Source organism: Argopecten irradians, chromosome 10 (genome assembly GCF_041381155.1).
Source record: "Argopecten irradians isolate NY chromosome 10, Ai_NY, whole genome shotgun sequence".
Lineage (NCBI taxonomy): Eukaryota > Metazoa > Mollusca > Bivalvia > Pectinida > Pectinidae > Argopecten > Argopecten irradians.
In genome coordinates, this window is record NC_091143.1 from 17,817,770 (window position 1) to 17,840,044 (window position 22,275).

General features: G+C 37.4%; 1 protein-coding gene across 1 annotated transcript; it reads left to right on the forward strand.

The window, feature by feature from the left end:
- The first annotated feature begins 45 nt into the window (after positions 1 to 45).
- LOC138333297 (uncharacterized) lies at positions 46 to 22,199 on the forward strand. The gene is made up of 13 exons (XM_069281585.1): positions 46 to 198; positions 4,493 to 4,538; positions 6,360 to 6,637; positions 7,165 to 7,393; positions 9,216 to 9,350; positions 10,361 to 10,492; positions 10,778 to 10,899; positions 16,318 to 16,570; positions 17,033 to 17,209; positions 18,216 to 18,335; positions 18,780 to 18,902; positions 20,399 to 20,527; positions 21,531 to 22,199. Exons 2-13 carry the CDS (start codon positions 4,493 to 4,495, stop codon positions 21,800 to 21,802), a joined length of 2,016 nt encoding a protein of 671 aa, XP_069137686.1. The 5' UTR covers positions 46 to 198; the 3' UTR covers positions 21,803 to 22,199.
- Positions 22,200 to 22,275: the final 76 nt, after the last annotated feature.

Here is a 22,275-nt window from a genome sequence, read left to right on the forward strand (position 1 = left end):
CTGACATTTAAATGTCCCATATTGATGACACTGCACGTGCTCTTGACAAGGTTTGGCGCGAACCTGTACTCACGCTGAAGTCTCGTGTCATAAAATGGACGTCTGACCACAGGCAGACCAGCGGAGATACAAATTTACCGAGGATAGGAGATATATACCAGACCATACCGTCTTTATTTCTCTTATTTAGTGAGACAGGTAAGACATATCTTTATTTGTGAGAGCTATGTACATGTATGATCACCTGTATTATAAGCCACCGGGACCTAATGCATTTCGATCAGTTATATAGTGTCTATGAGAGTTATATAGTGTCTATGAGTAATATACAGATGTTTGATTAGGGCTTGTGGCTTAAATTAATTTTTCTATAAGATATACTATACTTTTCAATTACATGGTTTTATCAACATTTACATAAATATGTTCCCCATCACAGGGACTTGGTACGAATTTCAACAAATTCGAATGGTATACATGTATGGTAAGATTCGCACCAAGTCCCTGTGTTTCGTATCACATAGACAAATCCGAGAGTTATCCCCTACCCACACACCCCATTCGTTTGTGGCGTCGTGTTCAAATCCCTGTGGTCATGATGATGATAAGCAAATACGAATAATAGAATCATGAAAATCTAACGCTTATGGATAGGGTATATACTGTATAGCTTTTACATCATCCTAGCTGTTGATGTGTGTGAACTACTGGTAGACAAATCCTCGATACTCAAGGTGTAATCACATACGATCTCTACACCCCTGGACTATCTCATAGTAAAATTGAAGGCAGCTCAGGGGGGAATCTGAACCAATCACAGGCCTGCAAAAAATTCTTTGAAGACTACATAGAGAGCGACGCCCGACTTCAAAGCCGCACAATCAACCACAGTGTACCGTTATACGGCTCTTTAGATGAATATTTTCTGTTCTGTTCTGTTCTGTTCTGTTCTGTTGCCTTCAGTTTTACTGTGAGATAGTCCAGGAGGGTAGAGATCGTAAATGATCGGAACCCCTGGAGTATTGAGGATAACTCTAGGGGTGTAGATTTGTAAGTGATCGGAACCCTGGAGTATCGAGGATGAGGTAGACACGGAGTGCACAACTTGTGGACATAGTGTCCAGAATACGATAATATGTCAAGTATTGTCCATTACATCAAGATCATAGACATTATGATGTAAAGTTTCCAAAAACTTAGATAATGGTAAAGATATTAGATTAGTCTTTTGAGATATTAGTAAGGCTTTTAATAGGGTATGGCACAAAGGACTTTATAAACTTAAAAAATATGGTATTTCTGCCGGTGTTCCCCAAGGCTCTGTTCTTGGTCCTTTTTCTTCTTTTTATTAATGACATCACTCATGAAATTAATACTAATGTAAAACTTTTTGCTGATGATACATCACTTTATGTTATAGTTGATGAAGATGTCATTATCCCAGCTAATGATCTCAACGATGACTTAAAATCCATTTGTAATTGGGCAAAACTCTGGAAAATTCATTTCAATCCACAAAAAACTGTTGCTTTATCTGTTTCAAGAAAAAGAGATACCATCTACCACATATTTTTAATTACCAAATAATTAATGAACATGTTTTCCACAAACATCTTGGTGTTATTTTTAATTCAAATGGAAGCTTGGGTGATCACATTAAATATATATATGGTACTTCTTGTAAAAGACTAAATATCCTGCGCATGCTTAAACAACAAAATTGACAGGAAATCGTTGGAATCTTTATATCTCTCTTTCATCCGCCCCATCTTAGAATATGCCTCTTCTGTGTGGGATAACTGTAATATTGGAGACGAAAAACTTCTTGAATCTGTCCAAATTGATGCAATAAAAATTATTACTGGCCTCAGAAGTGGAACGTCTCATCAAATATTATATTATGAATCTGGGTTTGAAAAATTAAAAGATAGACGTAACAGACATAAACTCATTTTAATGTACAAAATAATAAATCACCTAACAGCTGACTATCTATATCACACTATTGAACCCTACATTAATATTAATGTTAATCACCGACCTTGCACTAATAGATTCTTTAATATTCCTCTATCCAGAACCTGCACCTACGACCGTAGTTTCTTTACCGATACAATGCGCCTATGGAATAATCTTGACCATTCTATTACCTCATCCCCTACTCTTAGTACTTTTAAAAAGAATTTAAATAAAACTCAAACTCACTCTAATAGTAATGCTGTTAACTTCACCTCCTGTAATCCAAGAAAACTTAATATAATTCTATGTCAATTACGTAATAATGCGAGCAATCTAAACTTTGACAAATATAAAGACCACCTTATTGATGACCCTGCTTGTTCCTGTGGTGCTGCTTGTGAAAATGCTGATCACTATTTTTTCTTCTGTCCTCTTTTTACTAACTCCAGACACTTTATTGCTGACATTGCTAATTATTTCAATCATATCTCTTCTAAACTATTAACATCTGGTGATATCCAATTATCTATTGAAGAGAATCAATTCATCCTTTCTAATGTGAATAATTATATCTCTGCCACTAACAGATTCAATTAATCCTAGCTATCCTGTTAAATTTGTTATTTAGTAATACACTTACAATAAATGTACTTATTTATGAATATCGTATGCTAATCTTGTTATTTAGTAATACACTTACAATAAATGTACTTATTTATGAATATCGTATGCTAATCTTCTTGATGTAATTTTAATCTTATATCATTAATCCATGAATCTGAGTAAAGCTACACTATGTGTGTAAGTGTGTGTGTGAGAGAGGGGTATGTATGGGGGTTGTTTACATGTATATATTCACTTACAATAATCCTATAATATTGTCCATCTATGTATGTAAATATGTATTCAATGTAACCTCCGGGACAGGAGAAGACTTATATAGGCTTGCCTGTTGTCTGATCCCTTCAATATTTGTTATTAATAAAATATGTTGAAATGAAATCATAGACAGGCTATACATATCACTGTGATGTAATATTACTGTGTTAACCTCCAAAGTACATGATAATAAACTACATTAACGAAACAAAATACATGTACATATATATTGTAAAACATTACCTGAGGATAAAGTGTATTTATCATCAGTTCATTAGACATTATATAATGATAATAATATTAATTAATATTTGATAAACTAGGAAAAAATAGTGCAAATAATAGAAAAAAATAAGTAGCGTGAGTTGCCTGAGGGCATAGGCTTGATCTGATACTGTATAAAGAGGTCTGTACACCAACACAATAATAAAATCAAAGAAATGTACATTTTTTCTGATAATAAAAGGTAAAAAATTAACTGATGCATGTAATGTACATTTATCATCATTTGTAAGATAATACTATTATATTTATGCAATACATTCGTGTAAGGAACACAGGATGGATTTCATTCGATCAATAGAATTTAACTGAAATCATAGAATTCCCCCGAGAAGTACAGAATACGTTAGCAATCTGATGAAGAGTGGAGAAAAATACTTAGTTCTGGATCGAAATCCATACAAATAATGCACTTTAAATCACCTCTAGTAAGACTTCATTGTAATGGACTACCCAGTATAAATTATATGGTCATTAATCATTATAAAAAAAGTACTACAAAAATGTCACAACTCATAAATATCTGTTTTTCTTAACATAACCAAAATGTTTTGTTTATCATTCTGAGATATTCAGGAAATTTCAGAGCAAATGACCTCAAATATGGAGTAATTATATAATGAAAGAGCACAAAGCTTGTAAAATCTGTATCGTTTTGCGTTATGTTGAACATTGACATTTCTTCTAAGTTATACGATTTGGGAAAACAGTATTAAAAATAAAATGAAATAGATAATTGAACCAATCATATTTACGAAGTATTATTACAATATCAGATATGAAGCCATGCTGACAGGAATTATTCTAAAGGTACTTTAATAACCGTTTGAGGAATACAGTGTAGATCTATATACTAACTATTCATTCTATACAGATTAGCAAGAAATAATCGCTTCTTCAAAATCAATGTTATCCTTCTATGGATGCCCAACCAAGTAAGCGAGACAGTTGGTCATATCAGTTCTAGTTCTTTCAGACACTAAATAGATTTTGCAATGAAATCGCGAGCCCTCTCTAATTTGATTAATTCTGTTCTAGACAAAGAAAAAATAACAATTTATACAGACTTCATTATTCTGCAGATTATTCCAAAAAGTACGGATCCATATTGGTGAACAAAAATATTCAAGTTCGGTACATAAAGTGTTCAACGCATAATAATATTTCGTCGGCGATCTTTCTAACCGGACTTAAAACTGCTTATTACGTGAATAATGTTAGGCAGAATAAAAAATAAATGAGGACAATAATTCATTCAATGTATGAAACACATTTTAGATGGAACATTGACTTTTAATTTTCCGTGTTTTTTTTTCTTGTATATATAATTTAGCTTGTTTTGAGTAAAGTTACATGGGTTCTTTCTACACAGATGGCGAAGGTTCTGTTGATTATACTGTGTCTTCTCCGGTTTGTTGGTAAGTTCATTTAATTATTGATGCCACTATTTTTTTTAAACTTTATCGGGGTATGAAAGAAATTTAATTTTACACCAAAATTTAGTTTCATAACAAATAGTGAAATTAATGCTTATAATTATGTTTTCAGACTATACTTGATAACATAACATACGTTTTAACGTTAGATTCCATTGATTTTCCAATGGATTATTATTTCTGAATCAATACACAACGTCGACGTCTCTATTCCTAATTTGCATATTACAGAGTTATCTGCACTTGCGGGTAGGTATTGATTGTGACGTCATGTGTTAGAGAGCGTAACGTCATACATTTCGGAGAAAACGACGTGAATTGCGCTCACCAAATAATGACATAACAATCGATACCTACCCGCAAGGGAGCTAACTCTGTAATATGCAAAGACGGAATTGTAATGTCATGATAACGTCGACTGAAGAAAATGTATCCGCCAATAGAAAGTAGGACTTAATTTGAAAACAAATAAAAAAATTTTATTATAAAATAATGTTTTCTATGTTCAGAAGTATTTCTTTTTCATTTGTAGATACAATGCATAACATCAGATATTAACAATAAATACATGAAAACATTATAATTTTTTGGCTTGTTGACAAAGTGGACCACACCAAACTTTGTACTCGGTACTTAGAGTTCTATCATACGAATTTAAACGAAGTTATAAGACCTGGAATATTGATCAATAGAAATGTTTCATAAATGTACGGACATATATATTTGTTCTGAAAGACAACATGTAAAGTATGTAAAAATCACAGGCGAACTGCTTTAATTTCAGCTTGTCTGGTTCGAATTTCATTGTAAGTTGAGCATGTGTCACGACGCCGGTCTTGCGCTCAATGACCCCTCATTCCATTTGGTCTACCCCAACACCTCACCACTCACCTCTCCCATTATATATGGTTAATTTTATTTAGTCTAAGCATATTTGATAAGAAAAGTACAGAATATTCGCGCATCTAGCGCTAAATTTCACTCTGACATCTTTACCATTTCCAGGTTACATTATCAGCACGGTAATTGTTACTTTAGAGTGTTGCAATTGACGTCTTATCGCTTTGGCGTGTTGCTATTGGCGTCTTATCGCTTTGACGTGTTGCACATTGGCGTCTTATAGTTTTGACGTGTTACAATTGGCGTCTTATCGCTTTGACGTGTTGCAATTTGCGTCTTATCGCTTTGGCGTGTTGAACATTGGCGTCTTATCGCTTTGACGTGTTAAACATTGGCGTCTTATCGCTTTGGCGTGTTAAACATTGGCGTCTTATCGCTTTGACGTGTTGCACATTAGCGTCTTATAGCTTTGACGTGTTGCTATTGGCGTCTTATCGCTTTGACGTGTTGCACATTGGCGTCTTATAGTTTTGACGTGTTACAATTGGCGTCTTATCACTTTGACGTGTTAAACATTGGCGTCTTATCGCTTTGGCGTGTTAAACATTGGTGTCTTATCGCTTTGACGTGTTAAACATTGGCGTCTTATAGCTTTGACGTGTTGAAGTTGGCGTCTTATCGCTTTGACGTGTTAAACATTGGCGTCTTATAGCTTTGACGTGTTGCACATTGGCATCTTATCGCTTGACGTGTTGGCGTCTTGTCGTTTTAGCATGTTCCGAGATGGCCGTCATCAGTGTCGGTAGAGCGATGTTTATTGCAGTTATGACTCCTAAAACATAGAATTTCATTCACCAGAAAGTGTCCGTTACTACTTTATGCTTTCCTCCTTTTCAATATACTTAGTTTTGTGTCATAAATAGTCCTGGATGAGTTCACAGAAGTATTGAATTTCCTTTATAGTAATTGTGAGTGGTCAGTTGACATACGTGGGTCCTAACCTTGACGCCGGACTTGGTGTCCTGCCTGGCGGGAGTGGCTATTATCTCCTAGACGGTATAACGTTACCGACCGGTACTGTTAAAGGCCTAGATTACTATGTTGACCGTACGGCGGGATGGAACCAATTCGACCTCATCATATTTCGTCCTGTCGGGGTTCCTGCTACTACGACCCAGTACGAAATTGTTGGAATTTACTCAGTTACGGCACAACCTTCGGTGGTTACTGGTATAACAGGGGTAAGTATCGTGTTGCCATGGTTACAATAAATCCGGTAAAACTGTCGGTAAAACTGGATATAGTTATAGTTTTAATCTCTCAGCTTCCGGCCGTCTGTCAGCGCTCTCACGACTTCATTTCCTTATGGATGATTATCACCAAAATTCATATATGTACAGATGATTAAAATATGTTTCTCGATTTAAGGTGAAGATGTTACATTTTAAATCTAATATGAAAATGGTATTACTGTGTTTTGAAAGAATTTATTGTCATGAAAATCTATTCAGTATAACTTCCTAGAATCGCAATTCGATTTGGGGCAAATACTCAAATGCTCAGTCTGATATCAACATATCAAGATAAACAGTTCGCAGCTCAGTGATGAGGCAAATAAATATATTTTGCCCGTAGCACTTTTTCGCAAATTTCCTCAACCTCAAAAATAATGATTCGTTTTAAAAAACATCCAATTTTGTATGTCGTTTTAATGAGACGAGAAAACGATACCAAAAGCTTGGAAATTATGCAAGTTATTTCTTTGCAGGAAAACTTCACTAGTGCTGACTATATAAATGTAGTTGCCGGAGACCACATATGTGTATACAGCGACTTCCTGGAAATACCCGTTACCAGCCAGTTTGATAACAACTTCATCTTAAACACTCGCTTCTCTGTCCTGTTGAACCCACCTCCAACTATGGGGAACATCGAAACCTTCGACAGGGTGGGCCTTGGACCACAGTATCTCTCGTTGAGGGTATTAGTGGACGAATGTAAGTTCTTTGTTTTGATAATCATTCTGACAATAATTTTACCACGATAGAATTTACTGATAATCACTTTGACAATCGAATTTTACAGCGATAGAATTTACTGATAACCACTTTGACAATAAATTTCTACCGCGATAGATTTTACCGATAATCACTTTGACAATCAATTTAATACCGCGATAGAATTTATCGATAATCACTTTGACAATTGATATTTACCGCGATAGAATTTACCGATAATCACTTTGACAATCGATTTTTACCGCGATAAAATTTACCGATAATCATTTGACAATCAATTTTTACCGATAATCATTTGACAATCAATTTTTACCGCGAAAGAATTGATCGATAATTACTTTGACAATTGATTTTTTCCGCGATAGAATTTACCGATAATCACTTTGACAATCAATTTTTACCGCGATAGAATTTATCGATAATTACTTTGACAATTGATTTTTTCCGCGATAGAATTTACCGACAATCTCTTCGACAATCGATTTTTACCGCGATAGAATTTATCGATAATTACTTTGACAATTGATTTTTTCCGCGATAGAATTTACCGATAATCTCTTCGACAATCGATTTTTACCGCGATAGAATTGATCGATAATTACTTTGACTTTTGTTTGATTGATTAACGTCCTATTAACAGCTATGGTCTTGTAAGGACGGCCTCCCATGTATGCGGTGTGTTGCGTGTATGTTGTGCGAGGTGCGTGTTTTGGGAGACTGCGGTAAATTCATGTTATGTCTTCTTGTATAGTGGAACTATTGCCCTTTTTATAGTGCTATATCACTGAAACATGCCGCCGAAGACACCAAGCAACACGCCCCACCCGGTCACATTATACTGACAACGGGCGAACCAGTCGTCTCACTCCCCGTTTGCTGAGCGCTAAGCAGGAGCAGAAACTACCACTTTTATAGACTCTGGTGTGTCTCGGCCAGGGGAAAGAACCCAGAGCCTTCCTCACAGGGGCGAACGCTCAACGCAAGGCCAAAAGTGAGGCGGTGCCAAGGAAAGCATTAGGAAAGATAAAGTCAGTTAGGAAGAAAAGATAAGATCCTAAATTTAGTTGCCTTTTACGATCATGCAATAGGGGCAGCAGGTACAATTCTAACGCCCTATCTGCAAGGCTCTATTACGATAGAATTTACCGATAATCACTTCGACAATCGATTTTTACCTTGATAAAATTTACCGATAATCACTTTGACACTGTATAGTTTACCGAAAGGCCGAGTCATACATGTATACCACGTATCCATAACCGGAACACATCACCAACGTCTGTGGACGAAGTTTCGTGGTAAATGATGAGATGATGTGATTGTAGTGTGCACAGACACAGAGGAAAATGGTCTTTATAATCAGATAGGCATTATACACAGACTGAATTGTTGAAATTGGTCATTTCGGACCCAAGAAAAGTGATCTTAATAACCAGATGGTCTTAAACAGAGGTGGCTATTAAGACTGTAATTGATATTGTTACCGAAGAAAGTGGTATGGTCAGATATTCAATGGAAACACGTTTGTGTACGAGCACGAGGTGTGGATACATACTGCCTGGCAATTAGCCCGCTTAACCTGCCTATGTAATAGGTTTTTATTGCCGAATACATATAGAAATTATAAAATGCATATAGGCATGATTAGCGGATTACCTGGCTATCGGTCAGTTACATCAGGTTCTAGAAACATTTCATCAGTGAAGCTCCCATTTGTATTCAAAGCCCAGGTGGATCTCCCTTCTGATTGAAGAATCTGTCATTGATATATTTAATGTTAAACTTTGGTTGTTTATCACAGCCACCAGGACAGTGACCACGTGCCAGGGAGGAGGTAACAGTGTGTGCGATCAGCTATGTACTGATGACGTCAATGGTTACTACTGTAGTTGTGCTGCCTTTTACGAGTTGAATCCAGCAGACAATGCGACATGTGGTAAGCCCAGATATTACTCCGTAATGTAGATAAAGAAACAACAGACAATTTTCTAATTTTTCAACAGTATAGACAATACATAATGCGACTTGTGGTAAGTCTAGACATTACTCCGTTTTGTGGAAAAAGAAACAACGGACAATTTACTGCACTAGCTGCAATATTGTAGCTCAAAAGACTTTAAGACAGATAATGACGCCGCCTTTAGAAAGACAGTAGGCCAGGTACGTATATTCGTATATTCTAATAATGCACATGTGGTAAGTCTATATATTACTCCGTATTGTTTTGTTGAAAAAGAAACAACAGACAGTTTTCCAATTTTGTCAGTGGTAAAGAAACTTTAAACGGACATTAAAGTTTGTAATTTGACATTAGGAAAGTGTTGAAATCAAACACATGAATGCATGCTTGATTTAAAGTTGATATATCAACACATGTTGCAATGGCTATCGGTGATATAATCAGTGGTCGAATAATACAAGGAATTAATGTAGCGTAAACAAACATTTTTCGAGGTAACTAGTAACACTTCTGTCCAGTCTCCTGATTTCAGAGTGTTACACACCGCTATAGATTGTTAACATGAATAAATCAGTGTATTAAGCAGGTAAACAGTATACTTTTCACTGTACCTTTCACCAGTTTAACGTATTAAAGTGGTCACTCATGATCTAAGAGCAGGCCTCCACCAACGTTGATTATAGCTACGATACACACCGATTCCGTTATCTATTGACCTATGGCTATGCACTTATATATCCATATCCATGAATCACAATTCCCATCAAGTTTCATTTCAACTTCCTAAAACGTTTCATCCCAAGGCATGTTCCTTTAAAAGTACAATTACTTCTGTTTGTAATGCGCCTCTCTTTGACTGCAATTATACAATTGTAAGCGGCGCCACACTCTAAAAAACTGTTAAATGCTAAATGTCCCGTTATTCACTTAAGGAAACTTAACACTTAACACGAAATGTCACATTTGGCTATCTGTTACGATTTCAGTGCCAGTTCAGCGTACATGTGCCAATTTTGGAGACAGTCATTGTAGCCATAACTGTTCAGATACCATCACAGGGTATGAATGCTCCTGCCTACCAGGGTTCACACTTCAGAGTAACGGATATTCATGTGTCGGTTAGTATGTTTTTATACCAGAAATAGTATTTCACGAATCTTGGTAAGCCTTTATTATTTGGAATAATAATGAAAAAAGACATTTCTCTACAATGTAATCAATAATTTTATAAATGAGTTTCTGTTGATGTACATTTATGCATTCTGTAACATAGTTGTCGTTCATCTTGTTAAAAATGAATATTTTTGTGGTCAAAATAAAACATATGATGTTGTTAGATTTAATTATTCACAAATATTTATTCAATGTTTGTGTATATTAAGACATGATGATATTTCTCGCAGACAATGACCTGAACGCTTTTATTGGGGAGCAGGGGATGACGGGAGTGAAAGGTGAAAGAGGACTTCAGGGTTCAAAGGGTCAAAAAGGCGTTGTTGGGGCAACGGGGCCGATAGGTCAGCAGGTAAACTGAAATCATCAGAAGCAGAAAAGGGTGATCAAATGTCAAGACTACTTATTAATGGGACATTTGAAACTACAGCGATAGAATTTACTGATAACCACTTTGTAAAAGGTAAAATTGGTTAACAGACAGTTATTAAATCTGTTGGTGTTCGATTTTACTTCATCAATTCGCCCTACTCTGTTATTATATATAACCTGCAATACTCCCTCGGCTGAGAAGCGCAACGATCGACAGTTCGTACGAGATGAAAATAAACATTAAATGCTAAAAATACTTAAACGTTATTCAAAATTCTCAATTAAACTATGAGAGACTTCACTTACTCGGTGCCTTTCTAACAGCGACATATACATGTAAACGTGGCGCCCTTGGGAGAGGCATCATTTAATCAACAATAAACATACCATGATGAATGAATGTCTGGCGACATAGAAAAATGTTCAAAATTCCGTCATTGGACATCATTTATGACAGTCGTACGTTAATTAAAATAATTTTAGTAGTTACTAGTAGTATAGGTATCAATAAAGATGATGTGGATATTGAATCTGTCGGTACCGTCATCGTTTCTGATATACTGAGGTTGAGGTTTTTGCGAAGACAATAGGATTGGGTTTGTTCACACTTCTACATGATGACATGTATTTTTAACAAAGATATTATATCAATCTTCACTTCAAAGGTATATAAAATCTACGCTCAGATTTACTTACAACTTCAATGCTGATATTTCCAGTACTACAGAAAGAACAAAAATCTATCGCGCATTTATTTCCGTGTACTTTAATTTACCACGCCGAAGGAGGCCACTGTATCGTTGTCGCTAAAAGTATATCGGTGGCAATGAATATTTTAGATTGTGTTACATTCACCAAACTAATTTGATATCTTTCATTATTTACGCAATTATCTCTGAGTCTCGAGATCTTTTTCAGTTTTGGCAACAATAAAAGCTAAAAATGACGATATTAGCAATTGATTCCGTTGGCGTCGTGTTATATGTACATTTATTGGCATTTCTTTGTGACTTTTTTCTCATTGGCTCTGATTAGTACTTATTAATAAGTACCTGAATACAGCTGTTGGTGGTGCTGCTTAACCGTCGTCGTCAGTCAGGTCCATCCAAGGGTTTAAACCCTAATCCTGGAACTCTTTCCGAATTGTGGGTCAGTAAGAGTGATAAGTCCATCTTCATCGACGGCTGTTTTCCATCCAGCCAGCTACTCTAGCCTCTGTGAACCTCAATCCTCTCTGCTTCTTTCAACAACACTCACTAGTCTAGTATACAGCGACAGTATTCTACATGTCACCGTGATGTGTAGGGCCCCAAACATCACCCAACATAACTGATTGGTGATTCCTCGACAACCCACATCCACAGAGATGTTACATGCCTGCTAGTAATTCTTTCCGCATTTGTCCGTAAGCTCCGTATACGTTGTCTTTCCCTTCTCATAGGTAGATTCACATCTTGTCTCGCAGCACAGGGTTAGTTAGTTCAACCATTTAATACTAGATAACAGTACTATGTCTGGTCGGAATGCTGTCTCTATTACCTCTAGGAAGGCTGACTTCTTCCCTTTCTTGTTCACTTGCATCTCCTAGTCTCCCGCACTTCCTAGATTGGTGTTTTTTGCCGTTTGCACTGATGCTACCATTTCTTTCGAAACTGCATTAATGTTGGCATTTTCTGCCCCTCCAACCCCTGCTTCGCCTTCTTCCTGTCCCTCTGCAATGTATCTGTAAGTTGCCTAAGCACATTGTGGTTTCGCCATGTCTTTAGCCGTAAGCCAGTGTCACGCTTCGTGAGGAATACTTGTTAAATGAGACCGTTCGTCATACGATTTAGAGATTTATTATGCTACTTCGCTAGGTTGTCTCCTGATGGTAGCATTACCCGACTGTACGTGTTGAAGGAGGTTATAAACATGTGCGGATGCTGCAACCTAGTAGCCTTGTGACCTGATCATTTGGAATGTTTAGGGCCATAAGCTCCTTGCTATGAACTGGATGCGGTCCTTTATATCCACAAAGTTCATGGTTTAGAAGTAGTTAAGCCGCCTCTGCTACTTTTGGGTGGTCATACTCATTCCTTATGGTCAGTAAAGTTGAAAATGTTAAAAGTAAGAATAAATCAATGGTCACATTTTTATGAATATTCTTTAACTGTGCTTCAAACAATATCTGTTTCCTTAGAATATCTATATATACAAATGGCCAATCTCACTTTAATTCCTCTCAGTGTGATTGCAACCCCTGATATGCTCAGAAATGGATACAATGCGGGAATACCATGGCACAAATGAAGCATGACTATCCATACTTTTATCCTGCAACATTCAATCAAACACATTTAAGGTGAAAGATGCCAACATTGTTGTCAATTTGTCCGTCTTTTAAATACTGTTTCGCCTCGGAAGTAGGTTAGCAGGCAACCGCCAACTAGAGCGTTTATGGAAGATATGACGGTGACGACGAAGGTGGACCCTGAGGGATCTAGAAGAGCAGATCACTTGGGCCCGCATGAGGTTCAAACCAGCCAAGTCCCGGAGTCTCGTTCTTAAGGCAGGCAAGGTGAAGGATGAAAGGTTTCAGATCGGAATAGTGGACACACCAACTGTTACAGAGAAGCCAGTGAAGAGCCTTGGCATGTGGTTGGATGGTTCACTCAACGACAGGAACAGTGTAGTGGAGATGAGGAAGCATGCAGAAGAATGGATGAAGGCAGTTGAGAAGAGTGGACTCCCAGGGAAATTCAAATCCTGGACATTTCAGCATGGCGTACTACTCGGACTCTTGTGGCCATTGCTTGTCTACGAAGTACCACTTACTTCTGTAGAGGCAATGGAGAGGATGATCAGTGGACACCTTCGAAGATGGCTGAACATTCCACGCAGCTTCAGCAGTGTAGGCTTGTACAGCTCAGGGACCAAACTCCAACTCCCGCTCAAATTGTTAACGGAGGAGTTCAAGGTTACCAAAGTACGTCAGGTCATCATGTTGAGGGACAGTGCGGATGACAAGGTCAGAGAAGCGAGGGTCGTTACACGAACAGGAAGAAAGTGGGACGCTAAACAGGCTTTGAAGGAAGCAGAGGCAAGACTTACGCAGTGTGATATCGTAGGGTCCATGGCATCAGGGCGTCTTGGCCTGGGGACCATCACAAGGCCAAAGTGGGGAAGTGCAAACCAACGGACACGTAGGGACATGGCCCAGGCAGAGATAAGATCGATGGATGAGGAGGCTAGGCAGGTGAACCTATTCACCTGGGGAATCAAGGACAACACTGAGTGTGTACTTTGCAAAATCCACATAACCTGGCACATGTCCTCACATCATGCCAGGTGGCACTTTCAGATGGAAGATACACATGGCGCCACGACCAGGCCCTCAAGGAGGTAGCAGCAAGTCTAGACCGTGCAAGGAGGAAAAAAGCGGACGATATCGAAAGGGCCAAAGTTTATCACATTTGTGAAGTCTGGAACCCGGGCTACAGGAAGCGTAGAGGCTGGTGGGAAACTCACAACAGCAAGAGACTGGGAAATGAGGGCAGACATCCAGCAGAGGATGGTTTTCCCAGCAGAGATGGCTTCAACACCACTCCTGCCACGATGTTGTGTTATGGTCTTGCAGCAAGTAGTCTTGGTGGAACTAACAGTACCATGGGAAGACATGATGGAGGAGGCCAATGAACGGAAGCAAAAGAAATACCAGCAGCTGGTGGAAGAAAGCCAACGTCGAGGATGGAAGACATGGTGCTTACCGATAGAGATAGGATGCAGGGGTTTCCCCGGCAAATCATAATGGAGAGCCCTACGCCTATTAGGGGTAACCGGAGCAGACCGGAGGAACCCGATAGCAGCAGTTAGCAGGCAGACAGAAGTTGCTTCCAGTTGGATCTGGAGGAAGAGGGGAAGAAGTGGATTGGTCACCAGCAACAGTGCTAGCCACAAGGTGACGAAAGGCAGAAGGACAGACACCGCTGCCCGTGACGATGAACAGGCAGAGAAAAGACAACTACCCGCAACCTGTCAGTGCCGAATACAGTAAAAATATATGTACGTTCACAATATCCAAAAAATGTCCATATCCATCATATTCTTGTGGTTCAAAAGCTAAGCATGTGTAATCAGCATGTGTATAATCCTGTCGAGCTATGCATAAATCTCACTTTTCTGATCCTATCAAATCCACGTTTGCGTTTACTTAACGACTATAGAACAAGCTTACGCACCACTCTGATTACTTATATTAGCGTAGTCAATTTGAGCGCAAATGTGAAAAATGTAAATTATGATCAATTTAGTGTTTCAGTACCTTTTTAAATAAGTTAACGCCGTACATGTATACGTGCTTCAAAACCAGAGCTATGAAGCGCCAAAATAAAACTACCAACGCGATGATAATAAACCATGTCTTTGGATTTTACCCAGACTTCCTTGCTGCTGTTCTGGAGAGTCTGTCGATGAATCCGATGTCTGTTTATCAGTCGACATGTCGGTTCCCACATATCAAAGGTTATTTATACCACTATGGTATTACTATAATTTATTTAAGAATTAACCTCTTACTTTGCTTAGTTTATGAGATAATAAACCCAATGGAGCACGAGGTAAATTGGGTTTATCATCTCGTAAACTAAGCAAAGTAAGAGGTTAATCCTTATATTTACAATATTTTCTTTAAACAACGAAATTCAAAAAAGCGCGTCGTTGACTAATCGCTTAATCCCGCCTTTTTTCATGACGTCACAAAAATAGTTTTCATATTTCAGTTATTTTATTGATGGCAAATAGCAATAATACATTGAAAAGGTGTTTTATTGTATGTCTCCCATTGTCTCGTACATGTGTTAATTGTAAAGAGTGGCATGTGATTTTGAGGATTGTCAAAGGAAGCTCGCCAATGTTTTCAGGTATTCATACGCACCGAATCGGGTCACGTTCTGCACTCATGTTATTGGGAAATAACCAGATCTGCCCAAACATGATTTACCGATACAGAAACAGTGGCGATTGTAAATATTTATCAATATGGGTAAATACCAAGTGAATCGCGCTCTTGTAATTCTGATATGATTGTGTTCTAGTTTGCTTTCCAGGTGATGAGTCTGATGACCATGGTAAGGTTGATAGATTGAATGGAATCTCATACCATATCCAACTATAAATGCGTGGACTTGTCTATTGTATTCGGTGTTAAATCATATACAAGTACGTTTATTTATAAAAGAACTTAACTGTAGTGCTAAATGTTCTGCCATGATAAATAGAATTGGCCTCCTATGTTTTGCTCCGGAATGTGCTTTTCATGCTCCTAAAGATTTTAATTAAAAGAGAAATGTTATAAAGGATTATATAAAATTTAAACACCAATACCAAAAACAAAAACATGTATTCTTCTACAACTATCAAGGGTGCAACTGGTTCACAAGGTATCAAGGGTGCAGTTGGAGCGACAGGCCTTGTTGGTTTAACGGGACCGGAAGGGGCCACTGGAATACAGGGAATTACCGGAGCACAAGGTCCTAAGGGAGTGGGTGGATCCGTCGGACCTGCAGGACCCATGGGAGCGGTAGGAGCGATAGGGGTAACTGGAGCTACAGGACCACAGGGACTAAACGGACTAAATGGCACTACAGGTCCAAAGGGAGAGAAGGGAGATACAGGTATGGGCGCTCTATGACTTCGTTTCTATAATCATTAAAGAGAAAGGGAGATACAGGTGTGGGCGTTCTATGGCTTCGTTTCTATAATCATAAAGAGAAAGGGAGATACAGGTGTGGGCGTTCTATGGCTTCGTTTCTATAATCATCAATTGTAGTTGGGGTCTTAAGTATACTGACGAACCACTAAAGGACGATATATGGAACAGTCGGAATTCATTTTTGCGTTCAAAATTTCAAATGTGTTTTTTTTCTTTTAAATTCATTCTTTGTATCATTTCTAGTCACTTCAAACATTTGAAGTGGAGCTCGATTGACTTTTATTTGAATATTGCAAGTATATTTTCTTAGCTTTCCAGTTATAATATTGAGAACAACAAGATAAGCATTCATATTTATTTCCACAGTTAGATACACATCGTCCTGTCAAAATGCTGTAATTGAATTTACATTCGGTGTTCTTAGGTGAAACGGGTCCATCCGGTACTAATGGAATTCCGGGAATTCAGGGTGTTGCCGGTCAAGCGGGGCCGGTTGGGGCAAAGGGAAGTGAGGGCCCCGAGGGAGCCACGGGAATAAAGGGTGCCGTGGGCGATACTGGCCCCGAAGGGGACACAGGACTTCAGGGCCCAGCATTTCAAGGTAAATGTTTCAATATTTTAAACCATTAAACCATTTTCTTCATGTTGGAAGGTATGGGTTTATGTAGTGATATCGTTACATAACCAGAGTGACGCTTTGATGACTAGTCAGATGTGTAACCTGTCACTTTAAACAAACAAATGACCAGGCAGCATAAGTACACCAAAGTGTAAAGGTTAATGAGTTGTCTTTAAAATATACAAGTAGAAGATTCTATTGTTTTTGGATTTTTAGGTCATCTGACCATAAGTCATAGTGACCTATTGCGATAGTCTTTTTCCGTCGTCGTGCGTTAACATTTCCTTGTGAACGCGATAACTTGAGCTAAAAATAAACCTAGCTTAATAACACTTTATATGTAGACTAACATTGGAAACATCTCGGATTTGTTCGAAGATTAGCTTGATACTACAGTAATTTACGGAGTTATTGCCCTTTGCACTAATAATTATTATTGGACCTTGTCAACACGATAACTTGAGTAAATATAAATCGAGATTAATGAAATTTTGTATGTAGACTAACATTGGAAATATCTCAAGACGAGTTCGAAAATTAGCTTTATACAGTAATTTACGGAGTTATTGCCCTTTGCATAATCGTTATTGGACCTTGTAATCACGATAACTTGAGTAAATATAAACCGAGCTAATGAAACTTTGTATGTAGACATATTAGATCCATGTTCCTAATTCGTGAACAAAAAACATCTGCTGGCTTATAAATTACATAACTAATTTGTATCAAGTATGATGTGACCGTTAAGGCCCATGGGCCTCTTGTTTTATATTGTCACTTATAATTTCACTTTTTTACCAAATTGGTAATTAGAATAACATTGAGAGATGGAATACACCAATCTTACAAAGTTGGAATTGAAACAAATGGTTTTCGAGAATGAGAATCTCTTTACCGAATGAGAAATTCTTTACCGAGTGAGAATCTCTTTACCGAATGAGAATTTCTTAACAAATTAATCAATGCTGAAACTATATTTGTTTTGCAGACGACGATGAATGCAGGAATGCCAGCATCTGTGCCCATAATTGTGTGAACACGGTTGGCAGTTACTATTGTACGTGCAATGCAGGCTACAACCTAATAAATGACAACTCCACGTGTGTCGGTAAATAATTGTAATACTTTGTAAAGTTGTAGAGGTTTCATATTTCACAGGAAGCCATAAAGTAATAAAATTACGATAGAACGGCAAAATATTCGAACTAGGCATAAGAGGACAGAGGATTATTGCAGAGAAATTATACGACGTCTTTTTCTCTAATCCTTAAGTTGGTAAGGGAAGGAATTAGTAATGAAAGTTTATCGCTCATCTCCCAGGGTTGAAACAAAATGGATCTCAGCCTTCTCAAAATCATTTTAAGGGATAAAAAATCCCGAGTTGTTACAAAACCAGATACAAAAACGCAGACACGAAAGTATATAAAATCACGCGGCTTGTCCCAAAATTATTTGGGAAAAAATATTGTAGGTGTTGTAGTTTGTTTTCCCCGTCCCCAGCCTGTAAGCTCTGCTCCATGTGTGGTGTAGTTAATCTGTTGTTTTTGTTCAGAGTCTCTGGAGTGTCGTGTACAAAATGGAGGGTGTCAGCACACGTGTGGTGAGAGGACAGGAGGGTACGTGTGTAGCTGTAACAGTGGGTACGACCTGGGACCCGACAGACATTCATGTATAGGTAAGATTTCTGTTTATATATGTCTATTTAACAGACTTGTGACGGAAAATTCTAAGAACGAATTTCAATTTGAATTTCAATTTGCTGAAGTAAATTGGTGACTTAAATCTATGAATATAGAAGAAGACAGCGTTTAGGCACTAGTGCGTTTGATGATGACACAATATCTAGTTCAACAGAGTTTTCGTAAATATGTCAATTATTTCCTTTCTCAACAAATTTCATCCTTGAACATCATAATGATTTCGTAAAAATGTCTAAAATGATGAAGAGTGAAAAAAATCATAACTATGGGTTTGTCTCATATTTCATATCTAGATGTCCCTAACGCCATTTTTGTGCATATTGCATTTTCAGGACCGACCTGTCAACTTTGCCAAAAGGCTGCCATCTTGGATTTTGATAGTTGAATGTTGTAACCGCTATTTCTGAGAAAGTATGAAGGGCTCATTCTCAAATTTAACATGTATAAACTCCACATCGGCCCTAGATTTGCTTAATGCATTTTGGGACTGATCATGCAACAATATGGCCGACAAGCTACCACCTTGGATTTTGATAGTCAAAGTTTAAAAAGCAGAGGAATTATCTCTTTCAAATGTCAGACATAGATAATTCTTTGGTGGGCGCCAAGATCCCTCTTGGATATCTTGTTAATTAATTAGTTCCCCTAACTAGTTTGCTCCGTTTCTTCTTCTTCTTCTTCTTCTAGTCTTCTTTTTCCGCCACGACTTTGCCCGACTATTTTCTCGAAAACTATAAGTCGAATCGCCATGAAATTGTGTGCGGTCATTTCTAGTGACCTACAGATCTGTCGACCGGTTTCATTTTTTCCGACCAGCATCCAAGATGGCAGCCACAGCCTTTCATTGTTCAAAATTGAACTGCTTATATGTGTTTAACTACTGGTCCGATTTGTCTGGAATCAGTTTCAATATGTAGTTAAAATCAAATCTAAATTTTTAAAGTAAAAAATACCAAAATTATGAGTAAAAAAGCAAATTTTGTGACTGTTTCAAATTTTCTTTTTTAAAAAAAAAGTAAGAGTTATCTCCCTTTATTCACTGGTCAGTAGGGATCATTTTTAGGTCCATTTCATTTTTGTTGTATTTGCTAAGTTGTAGATCATAATGTTACTAGTGACATAAAACAAGTTTGAGGTTATTTTTTGGGGCAACCTTTGCAGACCAGGAGTTACGATGGCTGCCACGGCATGCAATTGATCAAAATTGAACGAAAAGGAACATTGTTAAGAACACAAATATAACACAATTAAAGACATTATTGCTGTGCCTAATATATTAACTTTTATATGACATTTCAAAAACCATTTTTCTTCTGCGAAATAAAGTTTATTTACCGGTATTTAAAAACAATGTCACGTCACCATTCAGGGGAGGTCACTCTTGTCAAATTAGGCTCTGTGGAGATTGGGGGAACTTTATGTGACCGCACTTGTCACAATTAGATCATGATTATTATTTTTTGGTGTGTAGATCAGAATGAGTGTTCTAACTCGACACAGGGAGGATGTGCCTCGAACGAGGTGTGTATCAATACCCCCGGGGCTAGTATCTGTGTGCCGTCAACAGTGGATAACGCCGCCCTTCTAGCCTGTACCAATGGTAAGATTACACTTGAAGGATTATAAATAGGTTTTCATTGTTGATGCAAGTCAACTCATTTACATCAGGTAGAAAAGCTCAAGGTTATCAAACATCCACTGATGTCTTTGTGGACGAAGAAAAAAAATCGATGTTTTGCAAATCTTTTTTTTTTAAATATATTTCTTTTATTTTTCCAATTTATCATAAAATAATTAATTTTATTTCGTTTCTGGCTATCTAATTGGCATTCCACGATAAAAAAATCCGGGAATGGCGCGGAATTCCGATTTTGTCGTCACGTCACAATAGAAACATTTACGTTGCGTATTGATTTGGCAATAATAATCCCTTGGAAAAATCAATGGACTCGTACGTGTAAACGTATTTCATTTTATAAATTAGCCTGGAAAATTAATTATAAACATTGAAGTCACTATTTTTTAATTTCATCGGGGTATGAAATAAATTTTGTTAGAAAACTTTTGTGAGAATCCGCTACGCGTACGCGGATTCACACAGTTTGCAATATTTCTTTCATACCACGTTGAAATAAAAAATAGTTAATTCAATGCTTAAATACACAATATTACATCAATCATACTTCTACATACAAACAGAAAAGAATAAACACACGAACACAAAGACACACATACTCCACACAAAAACTCATGTAAACAAAACACTACACAAAAGTTAAATCTAAACTAAAAAACAAAAACATAACAATATATATTAGATAAGCATTTGGATTAATTTAGTAAAGAGTACCAGTGTTCTATTTTTGTATAATACAGAGTTATCTCCCTTGCGGATAAGTATCGATTATAACGTCATTACATTCTGAGCACAAATTACGTCGTTTTCTCTGAACAAAAATGATGATACCCATAAAATACATGACATGACAATCAACGCCTACCCAAACGGGCAGATAACTCTGAAATATGCAAATGCAGAATAATATGTGTGTTTTAAGTATGTAGATTGATTTCCTTTACCTACATGACCTTTTGTTTTGCAGCTGCAGCACAAAACGAAAAGTCTAAATGTGAATACAGCTCTGGACTGGTCAGTGGCAATACCATCATTGGTTTTATAGTATGGCTCGTTCTACTGACCCTACTGGTCCTGGGGATATTCGGCTGTGTACTCTGTATAAACTCCAACAAGGGAGGCATGTCCAGCTACGATAGGTCAGAGATTTACGAGGACAAATCTAGAACTGGTACTATTCCAACTAGGTATAGCAGCATTAGGACCGCCCTACCGGAAACTAACTATACATATTACTGATTAGTCTAACTGCACGTGTAGTTAGCGGTGGAACATTGCGTAATGTGTAAATATGATTCTGTTTCTGAAGTGAGACTTCTAGAGGACACTGACATTAGAGGCAAGTCATCATATATATACACCAGAAAGCATTTGAAAAGATGCAGGACGCAAAATATGCGAAACAAGACGAATAATTAACGAAACTGAACTATGTATAATTGAAGTCTGGTTACTATTGAGAGGATTTATATTGTATTGTTATTGTATTGTCAGTTGTATTATTAATGGTATTTATATTTACATAGAACACGATTTATTAGCAAAGGCATCAACTGATCTAAAATTCTCAAATGAATGTGATAATTATACATGTACAGACCATGGTCGCATATATATATTAAACAAAATCACACAATGTGTTGCCTTAATTCATTTCGACAAGAGGATATAACTTGTCTGCCATGTACTACAATGTAAAATTGCATTGGTAT

What these genes read in the sequence shown, in the direction of transcription:
- LOC138333297 (XM_069281585.1), top strand. Translation starts at nt 4,493, where the DNA reads ATGGCGAAGGTTCTGTTGATTATACTGTGTCTTCTCCGGTTTGTTG. An exon ending in CGGGGCCGATAGGTCAGCAG is followed by an intron (nt 10,900 to 16,317) that starts GTAAACTGAAAT and finishes ACAACTATCAAG; the next exon opens with GGTGCAACTGGTTCACAAGG. An exon ending in CCTTCTAGCCTGTACCAATG is followed by an intron (nt 20,528 to 21,530) that starts GTAAGATTACAC and finishes TTTGTTTTGCAG; the next exon opens with CTGCAGCACAAAACGAAAAG.